General features: G+C 49.2%; 5 protein-coding genes across 8 annotated transcripts; 1 reads left to right on the top strand and 4 right to left on the bottom strand.

The window, feature by feature from the left end:
- Positions 1-28: 28 nt before the first annotated feature.
- Positions 29-3,358, bottom strand: LOC148412182 (chemerin-like receptor 1). Of its 2 annotated transcripts, none has more exons than XM_088434741.1 (3): positions 3,282-3,358; positions 1,301-2,005; positions 29-728 (listed from the first exon to the last, which is right to left on the bottom strand). In XM_088434741.1, exons 2-3 carry the CDS (start codon positions 1,990-1,992, stop codon positions 416-418), a joined length of 1,005 nt encoding a protein of 334 aa, XP_088290867.1. In that variant the 5' UTR covers positions 1,993-2,005; positions 3,282-3,358; the 3' UTR covers positions 29-415. The 2 variants fall into 2 exon arrangements, with proteins under 2 accessions (XP_088290867.1, XP_088290866.1); XM_088434740.1 differs by lacking the exon at positions 3,282-3,358 and adding an exon at positions 2,267-2,299.
- LOC148412181 (uncharacterized) lies at positions 3,320-5,993 on the top strand. The gene is made up of 5 exons (XM_088434746.1): positions 3,320-3,486; positions 4,654-4,767; positions 4,888-4,998; positions 5,078-5,156; positions 5,735-5,993. Exons 1-5 carry the CDS (start codon positions 3,385-3,387, stop codon positions 5,824-5,826), a joined length of 498 nt encoding a protein of 165 aa, XP_088290872.1. The 5' UTR covers positions 3,320-3,384; the 3' UTR covers positions 5,827-5,993.
- Positions 5,994-6,481: 488 nt separating this feature from the next.
- tmem119b (transmembrane protein 119b) lies at positions 6,482-8,657 on the bottom strand. Its single transcript, XM_088435501.1, has 2 exons — positions 8,515-8,657; positions 6,482-7,652 (listed from the first exon to the last, which is right to left on the bottom strand). The coding sequence occupies exons 1-2, from the start codon at positions 8,655-8,657 to the stop codon at positions 6,962-6,964; spliced, it is 834 nt and encodes a 277-aa protein (XP_088291627.1). The 3' UTR covers positions 6,482-6,961.
- A 1,608-nt stretch (positions 8,658-10,265) lies between these two features.
- On the bottom strand, positions 10,266-13,224 carry selplg (selectin P ligand). The gene is made up of 2 exons (XM_088435407.1): positions 12,977-13,224; positions 10,266-12,058 (listed from the first exon to the last, which is right to left on the bottom strand). Exon 2 carries the CDS (start codon positions 12,056-12,058, stop codon positions 10,703-10,705), a length of 1,356 nt encoding a protein of 451 aa, XP_088291533.1. The 5' UTR covers positions 12,977-13,224; the 3' UTR covers positions 10,266-10,702.
- Positions 13,225-13,903: 679 nt separating this feature from the next.
- coro1cb (coronin, actin binding protein, 1Cb) lies at positions 13,904-20,118 on the bottom strand. 3 transcript variants are annotated; one of them, XM_088435262.1, is made up of 11 exons: positions 19,799-20,118; positions 18,242-18,441; positions 17,431-17,553; positions 17,188-17,317; positions 16,420-16,601; positions 16,036-16,155; positions 15,559-15,663; positions 15,343-15,488; positions 15,220-15,277; positions 14,804-15,064; positions 13,904-14,730 (listed from the first exon to the last, which is right to left on the bottom strand). In XM_088435262.1, the coding sequence occupies exons 2-11, from the start codon at positions 18,437-18,439 to the stop codon at positions 14,608-14,610; spliced, it is 1,446 nt and encodes a 481-aa protein (XP_088291388.1). In that variant the 5' UTR covers positions 18,440-18,441; positions 19,799-20,118; the 3' UTR covers positions 13,904-14,607. The 3 variants fall into 3 exon arrangements, with proteins under 3 accessions (XP_088291388.1, XP_088291389.1, XP_088291387.1); XM_088435263.1 differs by having other exon boundaries at positions 20,017-20,097; XM_088435261.1 differs by lacking the exon at positions 19,799-20,118 and adding an exon at positions 19,415-19,656.
- Between the last annotated feature and the right edge of the window lie 1,925 nt (positions 20,119-22,043).

Below are 22,043 nucleotides of genomic sequence, written 5' to 3'. Positions count from 1 at the left end.
GACTACACCGCCATCTAGCGTTCGGATGACTTTAATGATTATACATTTGGAGAAGTGGAAAAAAGGGTGATTTAATCGTTCTAATGCTAAATAAAAGTGGATTAAAATATTACACTTTCTAAATTAAGTAAAAATGTGACTGTTCCCCCTCCCCAGTCCCACAAATGATTCATTTATTATTATAATGTCTGAGTGGTACTCGGCCCCAAAACGGCCAGCTCCCAGTCAAATTTGAATGAGACTTTTTTTCCTACATTTATAAGCACGGACAAATTTCATTTAGAATCAGTGAAAATGACGGAAACCATTGAGGTGATCTCCCCCACAAGGCAATTATGTCATCAAATCATTAATCACAAGAAGTATTATGCCTATATAACACACATCTATACCAACATCCACATCTAATAAAAGATCAAAAGTTTTGCATGTTTTGCGACGACTGAGAACGTCCCGTTTGGAAATCCTCCGCCATCACCGACGCCAACCTTTGCGTCAACGAGTGTCTTAGAATTTGATTGAAATCGTTCCCGATGAAAACATAGAGAACGGGCGACAGGAAGCTGTTTGCCGCCGCCAGAGTGGCCCCCACTTTCATCCCGGTGCGAAAACTACTCAGGTTGTGGCTCTTCACGTTCAGCTCCAGGAGAACAAACGTGTGGTAGGGAATCCAGCACACGAAGAAGCAGGTGATGAGCGCTGCCATGATTTTGTAGGGCTTGGTGGATCTAAAAATCAATGAGAGGGCTAAAATTTAATTGGGAGTCAATATGAAGTAGAGCAACATTTGGCAAACCTGCGTATAACTATGAACCAGAGTCTCGAAATTTGGGTTTGCCAGCAACCGTACATGTTTTTGTTGTTTTGGTTTCATTTTCAAATGAAGGGCAAATGAACTTGAACATGAAACAACACGTCGATAATTTGCATTACTGGTCCGTCTTTGCAAAATGATGTGAGCCGCGACTCCCTTCGACGTGGCGTGACGAGCAGCGCTTTCCTTTCAAACTAAATTGCCTTCATTTGCGTCTGAACAAGATCGAGTGTTAAACGCTGCCGGACTGCTTCAGACCGCACGTCGGGACTGATCTGGACGAGATGCAGTATTAACGGGCTGTTAAACTGGACGTCAGGACTGAGCAGAACAAGATCGAGTAGCTAAGGGGCCGTCAGACCCCGACGTCAGGACTGAGCTGAACAAGATCGGGTATTAACGGGCCGTTAGGCGAGGAAAATCCAAACAAACACCAAAGGAGCGGGGTTCGAGACCAGAGCGAAAAAGGGAACGACGCAAGGTCACCTGACGCTCATCCCTCGCAGCTTGGCGGCCAGCACGGAGCTGCACAGCACGATGAGCAGGAAAGGCAGCAGGAAGCCGCAGACGAAGCGGCTCCAGACCACCGCCCCGTGCGCCGAGGCTTCCGTGTACGCCATGTAGCACATGACCTCGTTTTCCCGGACGGCCGTTCGCCTGTAAACCAGCGAGGGCAGGGTGAGGAGCGCCGAGAGGGCCCACATGAGCGCCACGGCCGCCGCCGCCCCGCCGAGCGTCCGGTGATTTCGCGACCACACTGGAAAGGAAGCCAGCAGGCAGCGGTCGGCGCTGATCAGGACCAAGACGAAGACGCTGCTGTACATGTTGAGGAAGAGCGCCGAGGACGTCAGCTTGCACAGCGCCGAGCCGAAGGGCCAGTGCGAGGTCAGCATGTAGGCGGTCTGCAGGGGCAGCAGGGCGCAGAAGGACAAGTCGGACGCGGCCAGGCTCAGGTACCAGGTGGTGATGACCGTTCGCTTGGTCTTGCAGCCGCAGATCCAGATGACCAGAGAGTTGCCCGCCAGGCCCAGCGCGCACACCAGGACGTTGGCGGCCGCCAGGAAGCGCGTCAGGGAGCCGGGGCCGCCGCCCGCGCGGGGCGCGCCCGGGACGCTGACGTCCAAGTCCGTTTCGTTGTCCGCCGTGTAGTTGTCATAATCGATGTAATCCACGCTCATCTCCGGGGCTCTCCTGAAAGATGGCGCGCAGCTTTCCTAAGGATTTGCACGCATTTCGTTTTGCCTCCACTCGCATTAAAAAATATTTAAGTTACCAATCAAAGATTGTTGACTACAGTGGTAGCTCTCCTTTACTCTTACAAAATCTTTTCGGGGTCTCCACAACTGTCACATGGAAAGTTTACGGTTTGGAACGTTTCTGTTTTATAAGCCCACTCATGAGCTAAAGCAAAAAACAAAACAAAAAAGAAAAAGAAACATTTTGACGCCTCACCTTATGAGCTGCCTTGGATTCCAAGCAATCCAGACATGAAATGTATTTCTGCTGACTCCTGTGCAACTATGGAACTTCCCTTATTTTTTTTTTGCTTCCTGGCCAGTTTATAATAAAAAGTGACACAATAGTTTTCTTACCTTGCAATTGTTGATGTGTTTTTGTCAAGCATTCACTTAATTTTAAATCAGAAGGACCAAAGAAGTACTGTATTATATTTGTATTTTCAATTAAGAGAGATGTCAAAAGTACTGTTTTCAGTACTTACTATGAAGTCACTCCCGTTCTTAAATTGAAAATTGATCTTTCTCATCCCCAAAACACAGCACAAATTTATATTTACTAATTCATTTTTTCCCCGAACCATCATTTATTGAACAGAAAATATCCATACGTCAATATGAAAAACTATTTTTCACTGACATATAATCCCTTTCACATGAACAATTTCTTAAAAAAAAAAATATATATATATATATATATATATATATATATATATATATATATATATATATATATATATATATATATACGAAGAAGTACTCCAGTACAGAGACGAATTACACGTACCACTAAGAACTACTATTACTATTTTACTATTTTAAGTTTGGACTGCGTAAAAGGTGTGCATTAATGACTGTTTTCAACGCTTTGTTGACGTATCATTGCAGATCGACATTTTCAAAATGTAAGACGTAAAAGTACAGAAATTTGACTGAAAAAGCAAAACGTCACCAGAATAAAAACAACAAAGGGATTATTACTACTATAACTGCAACAGTATTTCAATATTTTAATTTTGCACTGCGCAAAACATGCGCAGTGGTAATTGTCCCCAAACCTTGGGTAACGTATCATTACGTAAACGTTTTCAAATTGTAACACATACTTTAAGTAAATAAAAGAAGTAAAAGCAAAAAGTCGCCAGAGGAAAAATTCGTCCAGTAAAGTACCGAAAAACGACTTATATATAGTTTTCACAATAATGAGTGTTCCTGCCCCTTTTATGACGTACCGTGACGTAGTTGTTAGCTGTTAGCCGTTAGCGAGTGCTAAATAGCGCTCCCGCTGTGAAAGTGCGTCATTACGGTCGTGTTGTTGTTGTCGTAAGAAGCAACATGGCGGCCACCGTGGCGAACAAATGCCTCAGTCCTTTCACTTTACTCACTAGAAGACTTTCTCTTCCGGAATTTTTCTCCCAGTGTTGCTATCACCAGAAGGTAGGAAACCCATTCTGACATTTTATTTTTAATAATAATAATAAAATTAACAGTTGGGTAATGGCATCAGTGTTGATAAATAAAGTGTTACATGAGCAAAGGTGAGAAGAAAATTATTTTCTTTTAAAAAATAAATAAATGCAATAATAAACTCAGATGCGCCACGCTGATTTTTGGAAGGTTGAAAGTAAAAATGATCACTTTCATTATTAGTAATAATGATCAAAAAATGTTTGGTGCATTAATAAAAGAAAGAATGGGAGCAAAAATCTCGATCAGTAAGATATAAACACGTCACAAGATTTAGAAACAAAATGGAAAGAAAAGAAAAAAGGATCAGAGCTGACTAGGTTACATCAGAGGTGCCCAAACTATGGTTTGGGGGCCTTTCGTGGTCCGGCACCCACATTTTTCGGCCCGTGGCATATACTAAAAATACATTTTGACATGGCTTGCAATGCTATTTTACCTAATAAAAAAGTTTGATGGTAGACGGAAATGTGTAAGAAAAAAGTCCTCGTTTGCCACATCACCTGGACAGAAAATGTGTAATTGCTGGCAAGAGTTATTTTGACCACATTTTCCACAGCAAAATAAAAATAATATTAATGTGGGTCTTATCGCTTTCTATTTATCCGTATGTGGCCCTCGGGTTTTCCATATTTCACCTTCATACATATATATATATATATGGATTTTTTGGGGAGGTTTGTGGCTAATGCACACATTGAAGGCATCTCAAAAACGATAAATATGTAAATAGGTAGATGTAAATAACACATTAAAATGTTTAAAGCTGTACATATGTGGAGCCTATTTCGTGTGTGTGTGTGTGTGTGTGTGCGATATGTTGTAATGTAATGCTATGGTCACTGTGACTTGCAGAATTTCTTTTTTTGGGGAGGTCAGGTGGAGTTCAGGCCTTGGCGGTCGCCACGGTAACCAATGATATCCTGTCCTAATGTGTTTATTGTATTGTGGCTCATGCGTCATGCTGGAATGGAGTCTCCTTGTCTGTGTGGGCGTCCCGCTCACAGAAGTTGGAAATGGGGACAAAAAAACCCCCAAAAAAGCTTACTGTCGTTCACGTTGAAATAATAAGACTCGGTTCAAAGTCAAACTTGGGATTTATGCGGAAAGATGAGTTTGTGCTGTGGTGCGCTGAAGGTGGTGGATCATTACGAGAACCCCAGAAACGTGGGCACCCTGGACAAAGGCTCCAAGAAGGTGGGCACCGGCCTGGTGGGCGCACCGGCGTGCGGCGACGTCATGAAACTTCAGGTCCGACCTCCAAAATCACACACCAAGCCTCACTTGCCTTTTTCTCGCAAATGAACTCTTTGCGCGCCACGGGCGAGGATTCACACCCCAAATTTTGAAACATTTTGTCCGTGGTCCTAGATCGAAGTGGACGAGGACGGCAAGATCGTGGACGCCCGCTTCAAGACGTTCGGCTGCGGCTCGGCCATCGCCTCCAGCTCGCTGGCCACCGAGTGGCTCAAGGGCAAATCTGTGAGGGGGGGGGCAAACGGCGCGCAAGCTAGCAAAGACCGCATGCCTCCCAAGGCCCACTTTTTTTTTTGTCTTTCAGGTGGACCAAGCGCTGAGCATCAAAAACACGGACATCGCCAAAGAGCTGTGCCTGCCGCCCGTCAAGCTGCACTGCTCAAGTACGTTACGCTCCGCTTAGCATAACGCTAACAGAGAATGCGAAACAACATGGATGAGCTAACTTAAATTAGCATTGCGCTTTTTCCAAACGTGGTGCAGCAACACATGTAACCAGAATTTTGTTTGAATTAGAGGTCTAGATTTTACAGACATTTTTCCCACTTTTAAAGACAATTGTGAAAAAAAATTATAATGGGAGTTAAATTTCACAAGGCGAGTTACATTTTTATCCATAATTTTACAATATAGTCGGCTGTGGTATTTTATATATTTTTTTACAATCCCAGAACAATCGTGAGCATTTTTGACAAATATTCGCATCGGTGATATGCAAAGTCTGCATTTTTTCCACACATGGTGCAGCAACACATGTAAACACAGAATTGTGTTTGGATTAGATCTAAATGTGTTTCAACTTTTAAAAAGAATTGGAAAAAAAAGGAGTTACATTTTTTTTAACATTACACAAGTTACATTTTTAATCAGAATATACAATATAGTGTGTAACTTTTTTACGATCTCAGAAGAATTGTGAATGTTTATGAAACTATATATATATATTTCTTTTGTCTCCTAGTGCTGGCCGAGGACGCCATCAAAGCGGCGCTGGCCGATTATCGTCTCAAGCAAGGAGATGAGCGGCAGGTGGCGGCCCGGGCCTCCAACTGAGAGCGCCTGCCGCTTCCTCTTTGCCCAGCGTGTCACTTCCTCTCTCCCCCACAGCGGCGAGCTTGCAGAACTTGCGGATGTAACGCTAACGCTTTAACCTGTTGCTGTTGCTCACATCATTGTGTAAATGAGCAAAATACAAAATAAACAGGCAAATGTGACAAAAATGTCTGAAGTCTTTCATCCAAAGGGGGCTGTTAGTATTACCGGTACGTGATGGGGTTTTAAATTGAAGCTAAGGTTTGAAACATCACGCCCCCCAGTGGCCAAATATAGGACGACAACAAGAGCCTATTGACTGACCGGTTGGTCGCCATGAGGGTCCAAACGACAGCCGGATGTCCAGTCCGGTTCGCGGTCCGTCTCGTGGACACCAACGACTACGACGACAGCGGCGGTCTCGCAGCTTCAGTCGTACGTCCCAGGCGTCACGCCGGCTTTGCTCGTCGTCCGCGGCTGCGGCCTCGCACGGCTGAAACTCATTTAGCTTAGCTCGTCTCCCATGGCAACCACGCACATTTTCTTGCAAAGTTAGCAAGATACAGATGCCACAGGAGAGCAATCAACTTATGAATTATTTTAATCGATTTTTTTAGAGACTCAAAATGACTGAGATTGTCAAATTTTCAACCTCATGACGATGAATCAGATGCACTTGTCACGATAACATCATATTTTATTTTCTGGCGCTGCGGAACTGAATCATAAATGTCATTTCATGCCGTTGTCGTTTGAAAACGGTCCTAATTCTGAATACAAGGGTAGGAATTTAAAATATTTTTCTCCAAAAAAAGAAAGATTAATCAACGATTAAAAATGGTTAAGCGCAGCCCTAATATATACACAACATCACTTGTTTTTCAAGTCGGCGTGAGAATGTGTTTGGCACCCCGAAACGTTTGCAAGATTTGATTCCATTTAAAACGTTGACAGAAAAGATCCTATAGTTTTGCGGGGCGCGCAAACGGACGCGGCGGGGCGGCCCTGGCCCCCGGGCGCGCTAGTCCAAGACCGAGCCGAAGCCGGGACGGATCGCCGGTCGCTCGTCGCGCCCCGACGGCGTGCTTCTTTTTGGGCAGAAAAACAACTCCGTCCCCAAAACGTGGGGGTCCGTCCCAAAAGTTTGCCGTCCATTTCAGAAGGCGGTTTTCTCGCCGGCGATGAGCTGCAGGGTGGCCGAGTCGTTGCGAAGATGCAAGGACGGCGGCCGCGGATTCGCCGGCTCCGGGGACCCGTCTCGGGGTTTCTCCGCCGCCGCCGGTTGGGCCGGCCGGCCGCCCTCGCTCGCGACGGCGCCCGGGGCCTCTTCATCGGAGGAGGCGGGCGAGGGCGCGGCGACGGGACCCGGCGGCGACCCGTCCGGCGGGCCGCCCGCCGCCTCTTCTCCGGAGGCGTCCGGGGTTTTGGCGGGAGTCCTCAGGTTCCGGGCCGCCCTGGCGATGTCCGCCCGGAGCTGTTTGTGCGAATCGCCGCTTCGGCCTTCGCCCTCGGCGGGCGGCGGCGGTTGGGGGATTTCGTGAAAGCCGGCGGCCTCGCCCCTCCTGTCCCGCCAGTCCACGTACATCCTGGAGGGGTACGAGGACGGGTAGTAGGACTTGAACTTTCGCCGGCGCGTGAGGATGACGGCGCCGCACACGGCCAGGAGCGCGATCAGGAGCAGCGAGGCGGCCGCCGTCAGCACCGCCTTGTGATCTCGCAGGAAATCCGTCACCTGGCCCAGGACGTCGGGCGTCCCCGCCGACCGGGCCCGGTCGGCGGGCTCGCCGGCCGCCTCCCCCGAGTCGGCGCTGCCCTCGGCCCAGTCGTACAAAGCCGATTTCATGTCCCTGCGGGATCCGGACACCACAGCGCGTCTTAGTTCCTCGCCCGCGGCGCGCCAAAAGACGACATCGCGGATTGAAAGGCCGTGATGTCTGCGATATCTCGTGACATCGTCTCAAAGGTTTTCCTCGCGGGTGGGCCGGCCCAATAAAATCACCGCACGCATGAAAATCGGCTTATTTGTATACTTATTTGGGCCGGATCAAACTCGTTTGCGGACCGGGACCGGCCCGCAGACCGCGCGTTTGACACCCCCATCTGGAAACACGTGAAAAGCATTCGTTATGTTGCCTTTTGAACTCGGGCCATGTTTTTGTGGCCCCCGTTACCAAAGAAATGCTCCGAACCTTTTCTGGCAAGCGAAGGAACCGGAATTGAGAAAAGATCATTTGGGCAAAAATGCCACTTTGGGGTGTTAACAGTGTGTTAACAGTGCTAGCTGAGAAAAAAATGACGATAAACGTTGGAATCCAGTGTGGCGAACTTTGCATTTTCTAGAATGTGAGCGGCGGGATATTTTTTGGCATCTTTGCCTGGAGTTTTGATTTCCGCAGTCTGCGTTCAAGGCGGGCCAAGTGAAACTTCATCTGGCCAAGTGGGCGGAGTTTACTTTTTTTTCCTTACCCAGACACACACACACACACACACACACACACACGCCTGTGTGGCGTGACACATAAACATTCAAATGGAAAGTCTTATTTTCCTCCAAGCAGTGAACTCAACTCACAATTTAGCTTAGCATGTTGCTATTGAGAATTGGATTTAAGGCTGCAAATTCCTGACACCGGAGGTTACCGTGAACGCTTCACGGCAGGGGAGCCCAATCTCATGCCTTTCTTTTCGCGACTGATGGAAAACACTCACCGGCCAGCAGCCGCGTAGAAGAAGGATGGAGATGGAGATGGAGATGGAGATGGAGAGCCGGTCCGGAAAAGTCCAAACTCCAGATGTGTTGCAAAGCGGTCCACGCGTGCGGAATGCCGGAGACGGACGGTGCTGAAAAGCATGAACGGACCCCCCTCCCCTTTTTCCTTCTAGTTGGCTACTCCTCCCCCCATCCCCCGTCTCCGTCCCCGTCCCGGTTCCTGTCCGCTTCACACAGATTGTTCCCATTAGCCAGGAGTTGACATTATTCCGCTGCCGAGGTGGAGGTGGAGGTGGGGCCGACTCCTGGATTTCTGGAGGTGGGGGTCGCAATGACTCCATTCTATATATATACATTTAAACACGTACCTAAACAATTACTTTAACTCTTCATCAATAAAATCGATTATTTGGGTATTTGTTCCGATCAATCCCAGGTGTAAGAAAAACAAAACAAAACAACAACAAAAAACGCTGGTATTAAAGTCATTGATGACTTTAATTCATTAAATACCAGAGTAATTTATAAGGTAATTAAGTGCTAAAGGCATCAATTAGGTACTAAAGTAATAAAATTAGCTTGAAGTACTAAAGTATATTGGGTTGTCCTAAAATACATGCGACAAATGAATCGCTAGCAAATGTGATTTTTCGGCGGGCCGCCTTAAAAGAAGGCAAATGGCCCCCGCGCCAAAGTTTGGACACCCTGCTTTACTACTTCATTCATTTAGTGGCAGTCGGCAGCTTTGGACAACATGTGCCAGTTTGACTCGCAATTTGCATGCCCCCCCCCCCAAAAAAAAAAATGCAGGTCAGGCGGGAGGTTCGCGATTCAGGAAGAGTTTCGTGTTTCCTGTGCGGCTGGCTAACCTCCACAGTGGGGGTTGGGGAGGGGAAAAAAAAAACGGGGGCAGCGCGCAGACGTTCGGAAACAACGGCGAGTGATTTTTTCCCCGGCTGCTGGAGTGGCACATTTGCCACTTTATATGGTCATGGGCGAAGATGCTGACGACTCGTGGCCCGGACGGTGTCGCCCACACCTCCCGGCAGCGTTCCAACACTTGGCGGTCTCACTCTTTTGTCAAAATGTGACAAATGTGGAAGCACAAACTGAGGAACCCCCCCCTCAAAAACACACTTTGATACCTTTGCTTCCTCATCTAGGACTTTGCAAACTTCTGCAGTTGGACCCTAACTCAGGAGTGACCCGATTAGACAGTTGACTGTAAATCCAAAAGAGAAATCACCAAGGGAGCTGCCTAACGAAAAGTCGCTAGCTTAATGCTAAAAGATATTGCGCAAATGCTTAAGGAACATCTCACAAGACCCGAGGAGTCAAAACAACCATAGTTGTCTAACAAACGTCTGCTAGCTTCATGCTATTTTTACACGAAAGATTCGCTAATAAAACAGCAAATCCTATGAATACAAAACTACCCCGTAAGCGCCGAATGAAGGGCTGTTAGCTTAATTCGCACTACTGACAACATGAAGAAAAAAAACATTTATTAGCCATAAAAAGCTAAGAATTTACTTCATATGTACACAAGGGACACGGGACCAACCCAGTTGAGCTTGACAGTAAAACTAGACATAAATCAAGCACATAGCTGTCCTGTGAAAGTCTGCTAGCTTAATGCTAAAAAAATTGCAAAAATGCTAAAAATATGCGCCAATTAAATTAGCGTCAAAACTTTGAATTTATTTTCCACCTCAAAATTCAATTTTTGATTCTGTTAGACCGCAACAGGAAGAAAAAAAGCGTTGTTTTTTTTCTTTTGCAAATTTATTACAAATAAAAAGCGAAGAAATTACATATGTATTTATACATATATATTAGGAATCTTAAAAAACAAACAGTACCTTCAAACTCATACGTATCCAAAAAAACTCCGCACGGACTAAATTCCGTCCCACCCGACCTCCAAAGTCGGACTACTACTTTCGGGACATCGGCGCCATTTTCTGAAAAAATAACTGGGTGAGTTCTGCGGACGTAGAAAGTTCAACCACTGAACCTGAGAACGGTAAGGCGGACGTGCTCACCGCTTGTCCGACGCGCTGCCCGAAAGTTCATCATAAGTGAGACAAATATTACGGGACCTGATTTTGCCAATGGGACTTTTGGACCTAGCCGGGAGCTAGCTTCTATCAATAACGTCGGAAAACGCAGTGAAAGCCGTCCTTTCTAAACACACCTGTCACCTTCCGGAAGGAAGCTGCTGAGGGTCAGGTTGTCCCCCATGTCCTCGTCGCTGTCGGCGGCGCTGTGGATCACCAGGACCCCGTTGGAGACGGGACCGCGCTCCCCGACGCCGGCGTAGCTCCTCCCGGGCAAAAGCGCCGACATAAAAGTCATCTCCGTCTGGTCCTGGGCCTTTTTCAGCTTGTACTTCCTGCCGGACAGTTTGGCGCAGAGGACGACGGTGGAAACCATGAAGGCGGCGGCGAGGGCCGCCAGGCAGGCCATGGCCGCCAGGCAGGGTTTGACCACGCCGCGGGGGGAGCACGATCGGTCTCGGGAATCGGGGGAAGTCTTCGGAGTGGCGCAGGGGGGCGGGGTGGGAGGCGTCGTCGGGATCCGGCCCACGACTCCGGTTGCGGTAGACGGCGAGGCGGAGCTGGGAAGGGCTCGAGATGTGAGGCCGCCATGGGTTGTTCCAAATGCAGGACTCCTTTGGCTTGTTACTGGAGGAGAACTTGATGAGTGGGGCGCTAATGTGGAGATCATTCTGGTAAGTTCAGTATTAGCAGTCAAAGACGACTTATGGGTTGTCCCAAAACCTACGGAGCTCCTGGGACCTTGGACCGAATCCGAGGTAGACTTTGCGTCCGAGACGGCGGAGCGATTGGGGCTACCGGTCAAAGAGGTTTTTCCGGTTGTCCCAAAACCAGACAGATTGTTGTGGACTCGGATCGAGACTGGAGTAGAGTCTGGGGCAGAACTGGAGCCCGACGACTGAAGAGGCTCCGGTGCGGAGATGGGACTTCTCGCGGCAGAAAGATCGAGAGGTTTCCGATAGCCGGTGGGAGCCGGTCTACCGGTAGTCCCGGAAGCCGGAGAAGGGCTGCTGTTTTGTATGAGAATTGGATTTGAACTTGCTTTGGATCTCGGTTCCAGAGGGTTTGGTGTGAAGGTCATCCCGAAAAGAGCTAATTTACCAGTAGGGGCTATGTCTACGCGTGTCTTTTGACTTGGATTTGGGGTTAGAGTAGACCGGAAGCTGGCCTTTGAGGGTTCTGCCGGCGTGGACGTCACTCCTCTAGAGGCGGATTCCAAGGTAGGATCGGACCTCTCGGGAGAAGATGTCCTTGTTATGACCGGGAATGCACCGGAATCCTTTTGCGTGATCAAGCCAGCGGAAGATTTAGAAGATTGCGTTCGTTCTGTAGGTTTGGTTCCAGAGACAGTTCCATCGAGAGGAGATCCGCCTGCACTCGTAACTCCTCGACTAAAGTCTTCAAAGACTGTAGACAACCTGCAGGGGACCACCAATACAGACAATCCCCAAAGCAGAATCCGGTTCAATCTGAAAGCCACCATCTGAAAGAAAAACAAAACAAGTGAATGCTTCTGAAGCAGCTGGACACAAGAGACATGAGGAACTTTTTCTCGTGCGTGTCGTGATGTAACGCTCTTTCACCAACACTATTTGTGCAACTTTGTTTTTTTTTTTTTTCACAAGGAACAACAAAAGGCCAGATCACCTGATTGCGATGACGTGACTTGGCGGCTGACTGGATCGGACCGACTTGGTTTTTGCGACAGTTACTCAGGATTTGCTTCAAACATGAGGTGTATGACCCAGGATTTGGATTTATGACTTGTTTGGGGGATTTTAGGACTTGCGACTTGACTTGGAGTCGTCCACAAAAGACTTGACCGGCGAGTCTTCTTTTGGCATCCATGAGTATTACGAGTGAGTCTGTGAGGCGTGGCTTGCTCTCGCTTTATCTACCATCGCGACGAGCTAGACTTGACGATTCGGGCATGAATCGGACTCGTGAGTCAAAGACTTGAGACCTGTTTCGGATTCGGCACCTAAAGACTCCGGATTGACTCGGACTTGCGGGTCAAAAACCTGAGACTCGTCTGGGACTTGGCACCTTACGACTCGGGCTTGACTCAGACTCACGAGTCAAAGATTGGAGACTCTGACTCGGAGTCTTGACTCGGACTTGTGAGTCTAAGACTTGATTCGGACTTGGCACCTAACGACTAGGGCTTGACTTGGACTTGTGAGTCAAAGACGAGGTGGACTTGGCACCTAAAGACTCCAGCTCGACCGGGACTCGCGCAATCGCAATGTGGGACTTTGGTGCCAATTTAGGTGGCGACTTGAGCCCGACATCACCACTGCGGTCTCTGGCAGTTAGCCGCAACGGCGCGTTAGAAGGGCCGACCCCCAAAGCGGCCTGCGCGGTCATCGTCATACCACACGAGAGACGGCGAGCGTCTTACCTTGAGCCCGCAACCCAACGATGCCTTCAAGTCACGTCGGCCGGCGAAGACGAGGCGCCGCACGCCGACTGTGACGCGCGGCCCGTAGAAACAGGAAACGTTGACAACGAGAAAAAAAAATGAGGTTTTGAGATACGCGAGGCGCTTCCGCCCCGCGCACGCTTTGCGAGGAGGAAGTGGGCCACTTCTGCAATTGCCAAAGCTTCAAAGTGGACGTGCGCAGCTTTGTTTGGAAGAAAATACCAAATTAAAACCTACTTCCAACAACGTTTCCATATTGAACGCTCAAATTGCGTTTTCTAGGGTCACCGGAACACATTTGCCGCAACGCTAGTTTGAATTCCATTATGTTATTAAAATACAAATTTTATTCATCTAAAAAAACGTTTCTCATAACAATTTGGGCTATTTTCACGAAATAAAATAGAGGGATAAATATCTAAATGGAATAATCAAAGGCTATGAAAATACTTGTATGTTGGGGTTTTGTAGTAATATTCATTCACCGACTAATTCTCTTGTTTTTTATTCTTCTACTTTGTTATTTGTCATTGAGAGTAGACGATACCACATAATTAGGGTGACAAACCCGATTGGATTTTTTTTGTCATACCCCGACTACGTAGAACCAATACCTTGAAATAAGGCCAGGAATGGGCCTAATACCAATACCAATACCAAAACCATTGCGCATGCTCACCCATATGAGAAAGAATCATTGAAATTCTGAATATACTACATGATTTGTTTGAAACGGGTGCAGAGTTTGCATGTTCTCCTCGTGCCCACTGGCTTTTCTCCGGGTGCTCTGGAGTCCTGAGGTGCGCTCCCCTGAAACAAAACTGGTTAGAAAAGCCATCTATTTTCTGTGTGTGTGTTTTTTTTTTGTTTGTTTTTTTTGCACGGAGAGAGGCGCCGAGTCTCGTATTGGAGTGTAAAATCTTTATTATGTGCACAGACGTTGTCATGAGCGAAGGCGGCGTCAAACACAAGATTTTCCTCGGCCCAACACTCAAAATTCATCAGACAGGGCGGCCTTTCTTTCTCTCTCTCTCTCTCTTTTTTTTTTGCGTGTGTGTACTTTAAAAAGCCCCCCACACTGACAAGAGGCACCACTACAATGTGCACGATGTTTTTTTACAGCGGGGATACCAGGCCGCCGCCCACCTGGCCAAAAGCCCCCCCCAAATGTTTACATTTGTCACACATTTCAAGGAGTTCTTGCACATTCATCGATGGACAAAAAACGGCGGGCGAGGGTCTGATTGGGGGGGGTTGCTTCAAAAAAAAAAAAAAATCTATCTGGAATGTATGTACAACATGAGAGAAAATATAAAAAAGAAATGTGCATGAAACTGCACGCGAATAAGTCAGAAGGTAATATTTGGCAAGACGGGAGATGACGACAAATACTGAGGCTACGCAAAGGTCACATGGCTTTGAAAAGAAACAAAAGAAAAAGGTAAGACTTCCTTCTGCGTCTGTGTGCGGAGGCGTGGCGGGAGAAAGAGAAGAAAAAGGAGGGGGAAAAAAAGTTCTTCTTGGAATGTTGGCCCTGGCGGCGCCAAACTGGGTCCGGCGAGGAGGAGGAGGAGGAGGAGGAGGAGCCTTTTGGAACGGGGAGGCGGGACTTACATGGCAACCTTGGCGACTTGCTCCTCCAGTCTGGCGATACGCCGGTCCTGGAGGATCACGCGGTCACGTAGAGACTTGAACTCGCGGAGGACCTCTTCCAGTTTATCTTCCATCTTTTGCTGGGGGGGGTCGGGAGAAATATATAATATAAATATACGTATGTTTTCTGTATGTGCGTATGTGTTGACTCACGGTAGCGGGCTGCGCAGGAGCATGACACGAGACGTTCTTGTGGACGTTGGCGGCGTTCTCGGCCTTGGCGGCGGCGGCGGGTTTGCCCTCCAGGACGTTGGCCTTGACCACTTTAAGGTCGCGACCCTTGGTGGGCACGTAGCCGTCCTTGAGCGAGATGAGGACGGGGTTGCCGTTCTTGCCGGCGAACCACTCCTCCGCTTCCAGCGCCGGGTCGGGCCCCGCCGTGTCGGGGTACAGGTCGTCCTGGAACAGGTCCGACTGACCGACAGCCACGCGCCGAGCGTCAATTTTCATCATTCCGCCCATCACGTTTTTATGACTTCCGTTTTTTAATTTGTTTACGTCTGACTCCTTGAGTCGCTCCGCGATCCAGTTCCTTTGCTCTCAATTTGAAAAGAAAAGCGCGTGCTCACCTTCCGGGGGACGGTCATGATGATGGGCTCGCATTTTCTCTCCTGGAGTTTGTAGAACCTGAAAGGCGGGGAGGCGGATCAGCGAGAGGGCGGGTCGGCGGCTTTTTCGCAGACGCTCCCCACCTGGCGATTTCGCATTTGTTGACGTCCAGGCCGCGTTTGGGCATGTAGCCCATGCCCCGCTGCGGCTCCTTGGTGCTGAAAGTGTTGAGGTAGTGCACGTACGGCGCCTCGTCCGTGATCTCAAAGTAGCGGATGCTGCTGTCGCCCTGGGGGAGGGGCGAGCGGCGGAGGCGTCAGGCGGGGGTCGGCGCCGGGGGCGCGCGGCTCGGGGCTGACCTTTCCGCACAGGTACACGATGTTGGTGTCCGGGTCGAAGAAGGGCAGCAGGACTCCGTTGCTGGAATCCATCTCTTGAACGCAGATGGGTTCGTCCATGTTGTCCTGCCGGCAAAAACCAAAAAGGGGAGGCGCAAACCTTTCATTTGGACTTTTGAAGACAATGTCCAAAAACGTGCCGGACGGACACTCGCGGGCGACTCAACTGTTGGCGTGAAGCGCTTAAAGTTATTTATTTTTTTTGCTGTTTTCCTGATTTTAGCTGGCTAGCTGATTATACATCTTCCATGGCCGCTACAGAGCGCCTCGTTGTTGGCCGCGAGTGCGCACGCGTCACAGAGAGAAGGACATAAGCAACAACTCTCCCCCCAACAAAAGCATTTTTTTTTTAAAAATCAGACTTGACAGGGATACACGTTGCCTAACGGCACCCCCTAGTGGAGCCGAACAGCACGGCTGACAGGAAGGGCTACGTACGCTTTTCCACAGCGCGAGTTGGCGCTCGCTCATGCGGCTGAAACCGGTGGTGAAGATCTTGCCGTCCGTTAGGAAGATGGCTCTCATGGGCCGAGCTCCCTCGTGGGCCTTGTCCTTCTCCTGAATACACAAACGCGCTCTTCACACTTGCAAGAAAATGACTTTCCTTTTCAAAATAAGAGCAAATTAGTTGGAACGTTACTACACAAATGATTGCTACCTTTGCAAATCTTCGCATGTCTGTATTTATGTGTGCAACTATGGTTATCAATACAGTCAAAAGCAGTCCGAGGAACAGCTTTCTCTTCTAAATAAGAGCAAATGAACTGGAACGCGAGGCAAATTTAAGCCACACATTTGGTGAAAAGGGAGAAAGGAACTCACGGCCACGATCTTGTTTTTGCGGGGGTCGATGACGCGGACCTTCTTGTCCTTGCAGGCGGTGCAGAGGAGGCTGCCGTTGCGGCTCCAGCTGACGCTGAAGATGACGTCGGGGTGCATGTCGTCCAGGCTGATGACGGCCTGGCCCGTGCCCACGTTCCAGATGATCACCTGGTTGTCGCAGCCTCGGGTGGGACACGCGCGCAACCTCAACTTTAGGGGTAAGACATCAAAACGGGCTGCGCGCGTCAAAATCAAATATGTCAAATATGAATAGCTGTAAAGTTGTTTAGAAACATGATTAAATCGTTTTCATGTTGACGCCAATATTTTAATTATAATCGGTGTTGTCGGCCCCCAGCGAAAAAACAAAAGAGAAACGGCAAAAAGAAAAAAGAAAAAGTAAAACAATTGTGAACAAACAAAGATCTTGACATTTTTTCTTTGACCTAGTACCTAGTTTTCTGTCATCTTGACTCTTAAAAATTGCCAACCCCCACATAACAATTGCATTTTCCCCCCTGATAATATCCTGGTTTAAATGAGATTGTTTTTTGATTTGCTGAGAAAATGATGGGGACTTAGGATGGCGCCCTGTGGCACTCTGTTATAGTATACAAGCCCTTAAAAAGCGTTTTCTTTCACGTGTGGAATCTCTCACTTCAAAAAACTACAGTTAAGATGTTGCAAAACTTGCTTTCACCACAGGGGACCAAAATCACCTGCCCCTACGGAAAAAAAAAAACAAAAAAAAAGCCAAAAAAGGTGTACCGGCACTGAGGAGTACGTTGCGAGCGGTGGGGTGCCAAGACACGATGCCCACCCTCTTGGAGTGACCCTCCAGAACCACCACGGCCTCCGACAGGGGAGACTCCAGCCCGTTCTCTGGGATCTGCCAAACCTGCACCCCCACACACACACACAAATACATCCAAAATCTCAACTTGGTACAATCTTTGAAAAATGGATGCAACGTCCTCTTTCGCTTTTTTTGCCAGGAAGAAGGCGCCTTACCATGACGGTGCAGTCCTCGGAGCCGCTGGCGATGACCAGGTCATTGTGAGGACACCAGTCGATGTCCAGCACGGGGCCCGTGTGACCGCACACTGTTGGGTACACCTTGTCGATACGTCCCGTCTGACACACACACACAGTCCTACTTTAATCATTTTATCACCTTGAAATCATTTTGCTTTCAGACTACCCCGCTAGGTCGACTTTTTCCCAAATTTTTTTGCTTACGGGCCTGAAATTCTTTCTTTAAAATATGACGCAAAAAAGCATATGGGGATCCATCTTCAGGCCAAGTTGCTCAGGGCAAGGATGATTGCTCATCTTCTGCCGTTAATGTCAATGTTCCGGCTCATCAAGTCCAAGTAATGATGTGGAAAGATTGTAGGCAATTGCCTGACTCGATGCATGCGCCCCTCATTGAGGCTATCACATGTTCACTGAAGGAATTCCAACATAATCATATCATATCATATGGAGTCCACCAATGTTGCCGTTTTTTGGCAGTAAAAAGTTCATATTTGCCCTATAATGAACTCTTTTCATACCAGCCGTTTTTAGACGACTCTTGATGTAGTCTCCAGTTGACAGCAAGAAGAAAAAGGCCTTTTTTTAGGTATTAATTCTACCTGAAAAGTAGTTTAGTCATCTAATTAAAGAACTACTGCTTAAAATAGCAGAATAAATGCGTTCAAATTCGTAATTTTGATCTGAACCTTTTCCACAGGATCGTTGTAAATAAACCTTTAAAGAAACGTTGTTTATTTCTTAATTATAAATGGTTTTTTTTTTTGGCCATATGGGATATACGGACCTTGTGCAAAGGGAGGACCAGGAAGGCCCCGCCCCCGCTGGCCTCGATGATGATGGCGACGAACTTGGGGTTGACGGCGCAGAAGGAGCTGTCCCAGGTGACGCGGGAGACGCGGATGTCGTCGTAGCACTGGTCGTTCCTCACCGCCTGGCCGAAGACGTGGCGGAACTTGCTCTGGCGCACAACTCGCCGCAACATGTCTGACGGGCCCAAAACACAACATGCACCTTCTGCTCACTTTTTGTTGTTGTTGTAAACACGCCACACAATTACATTTACACACAAAAAATGGTTTATTGCTGTTAGCAAATTATGAGAGCTAGCAGATAATGCTGAATAAAAGAGATGACACGAGATCTCGCAAGATTAGGCCGCCACGAGATTTATTGTCGGTTGAGAACCACCGGTATAAATCGCCATGACAACTAAGTGACTGACATGGCTCGAACAATTGTCTTGCCGGACTAAAAGGAAAAAAAAAAAGGACATTGGGACACGACATGTAAAATCAGGACAAATTTTTCTGGACACAGGAGACAAGGGCAGGTTGAAACGGGCAGTCATATGACCCTAAAATGAAGAGCAATTCTGGAGGACAGGACATGTCACTTCAGGACAGAGCTTGTCTTTTGAGTGGTGTGCAGTCACACAGTTAAAAAGAGAGAGAAAAAAAACAATGAAAATTAAAAACACCAGTATGCATCTTTTAGCCGTGTGGACAAATCCAAATAAGTGGGATGTTTGTCTATTTTGCTGTTTTGCATAATGTCCTCAGCGACAGATGTGAATCAATGGAGGCAACATCTGCACAGGGCTAGCTAAAACAATGGCGGTGGCTAGCCGCTAACGTTAGCCACCACCGATCCCTGACTCATGTGGTCCTTTCAACAATTTGAATTCATCTGACGAAGCAGAAAAGTGCCTGCGGTTATTGAAAGCCGGCGTGGTGCGCATTCGAACGTTTTTAAACCCCACAGGAAGCGTTTCTTAGTCAGCTAGCTAGCTAGCCGCCCTAGCTAACGTTCATCATTGAAGAGGGTTGGGTCGATTAATCGGATCCAGATGCTTGCTCAAAAACCGCTTGCCATTCTTTAACGCAATCAGCGTATAATTAGAAATATGATAATAGAAAAAAAGTGTAAGGTTAAAATGGGGTACAGCGTGTTAGCTAACCCAGCGGTGAGTGGCTTCGCTCGGTTCGAACTGGCAGCTGCTCTGCGGGGCTGATTCGTTCGGGGAAAAACATGAACGTGTCACGAAAAACGTCATTGAAAAAAAAGGTGAGTGTTTAACATTTCGGCGTGTCAACGACAAAAAGAACCGTGCGCACGTTCCAGTTGTCGGACATCTGGCAGGCTAGTCTCGCCTATATGTTAGCTTAGCTTAGCCTAGCTTAGCTGCTAGCCGCAGCGGTGTGCCGCCGGCTGACGCAAGTGCAGATATTTCCAGGCAGCCCAGCCTACGAGATAACGGATGCTGCTGCGGCGGCGGCGGCGGTTCCCCCCGCCCCCCCTTAAAAAAAGCTCACTAAAAAGCACGCATCGTCGCTCTTCTTACCTCCAAAATGGATGCAATTCTTTCCCGACGACAATCAATCACGACACATGAATGTGTGGAGTTTTTCGGCGCGCCCCGTTTCTCCAGAATCCCTTGTCTCCACGCACGCACACACACGCACACAACGCCCCAAAATGTCTTGATATCGCCCCTCCTTCCTCGTTTTAGGGTGTCAGGATGCCGCTCGCGGAATTTCGCATCCCTTTTGCTCTCATCACCTGCGCAAAAGCCGTGAGTCGTTCTCGCCCCAAAATGCGCCGTTATTCCATTCAATGGGCTTCGCTTCGGCGATGGGCTACCGCACATGCGCACAAACAGGCGCCGGATGCCACCGATGTGTGAATGGAGGGGGGGGGCGGAGCTACGGGGTGGCGAGCGGGGGCCTTGGGCGACCCCCCATACATTGGAGAATTTTGTTGTTTTCATTTTCTTACCAGGGGTGTCCAAAGCGTGGCCCGGGGGGCCATTTGCGGACGGCCGTTGGGTTTCTGCGGCCCGCAAAATACAAAAGTTAGATTTTGACACGGCTCGCAAGGTTAGTTGAAAAGCAAGAAGATAAAAGTTTAGTGGGCAGGGTGAAAAAGGAGTCAAAATGTATATTTAAAATACGGCACGTGCCGCTAAAATGGAGATGGTGGGCCACAAACGGCCCCCGTGCCGTAGATTGGACCAGCGTGAAGCGGCGTCCCAACATACCTTTCTTTGGAGACGGTTGGCTTTCCCGCGGCCTCTCTTTGGATTTTTTGGGCACGTCAAAGGCGTTCTTCATCTGGGCCACTTTGACACTGGGGTTGTGTTCGGGTAGGCCGGGACCCCGGCTTTTGGCTCCTTCCGGTCTAACCCGGTCCTGACTCCTCCTGACGCTTTCCTTGACCAGTTCCGACACCGGCTTGTAGGAATCGGCCTCATCTCCGCCGTCTCTCTTCGGATCGCGGTCGGCAGAACCGTCCCCCGGGTTTGTCCCTTGGGGCCGGGGGGCCGGCCGCAACGGCGGCGGGCTCTCGCGGTCTGACCCCGCCCGGGAAAGCGAGGGATCGGGAGCTTTTTTGGCGGGCGGCGGCGCTGCTTTTTGATACAAGTTGCGTCTTTCCAGGAAGACCCTCCTCCGCAACATGTCCAAGTCTACGGGATCTTCGTCCGGGGACAGCTGCGCCACCCGGGCGCAGTAGTCAAAGTCCACCAAGCCTCCGTACCGGTCGTCGGCGCCCTCCCAGCGTTCCAGGTCCGCCGACAGACGGCGTACGTCGGAGCGAACGGCGCAGGCGCCCCTTTGGTCCCACAGCCAACACATGTCCTGATTGGTCCTGGGGAATCCTTTGTGGACGTCCACCGTGTGTCTCCTCCTGGCCCGCTCTTCGGAACGGGGCGGGTCTTTGCTTCGTCTCTCGCCGGACATCAACTGAGCCGTTTTGAGCTTGATGAATGGGTTTTTGGGTTTTTTGGGAACCGGCGGTGGCGGACCTTTGACTTTCGGCTTCTCCTCCGGCGGGACGTCGGCTAACGTCCGGACGCCTGCTAATTTGTTCTCAGACGTGAGATGAGTTAAAGGCGGAGGGGTGACCGCCGCAGAAAAGGCAGAGGGGTCGCTCTCCTGGGTAAGCCGCGCGAAACGGGACAAACCCTGGCAGCCTTCCGGACCGGACTCGCATACTTCCGGAGGCTGTCTTGTAGAAGGTCCGCGGAACTCTGCGGAGGTTCGGTCAGGCTCTCTTCTAACAGCGTTCCATGAGACAGCACCGAAAAAGCTGTCCCGGCCTGTCCCCGCAACGTCCCCGTGGAGTTTTTGTTCGGAGCTTGGATCGCGCATCTCTGAGGAGGCTTCGCCACTCCGGTTGTCCGGTTGTCCTCTTGGAGTCGTCTCCGCCGCCCGGTGGAGACTTGCTGCTCGTCCAGTCTCGCTTGTATAGCCGGACGTGCTATCTGCGACGTCCGCAAAACCATGACCGGGACTGCTCTGGGAAGCTACCTCGGCTCCATCCCCGACGCTCTGCGTACGATCTTCCGTTTCGGTCTCCTGAGCCAAAGATCCGGCGCCGTCGCCGCCGTCACGTTCTAGAAGCACAAAGTCCTCCTCGTTCGGTGGGCCGCGAGCATTTCCGCCGTCCTCCTCCATCGTCGGAGTCCCGCTGCGCGGTCCGGCCTTCTCCCGCGACTCCAAAGTCTGCCCGGTCTCGGCGAAGTTCAGAAGACGTTTTGAGTCCTCAGCTGTGCCGGAGCGGTGCCGACCCGCCCCCTCTCCGCCCAC

The sequence above is a fragment of the Hippichthys cyanospilos genome, chromosome 15 (assembly GCF_059441005.1).
Source record: "Hippichthys cyanospilos isolate Australia breed blue-spotted pipefish chromosome 15, RoL_Hcya_1.0, whole genome shotgun sequence".
NCBI classification, from domain to species: domain Eukaryota; kingdom Metazoa; phylum Chordata; class Actinopteri; order Syngnathiformes; family Syngnathidae; genus Hippichthys; species Hippichthys cyanospilos.
The sequence above is the reverse complement of the archived record's forward strand: the minus strand, read 5'-3'. Positions and strand labels throughout refer to the sequence as shown.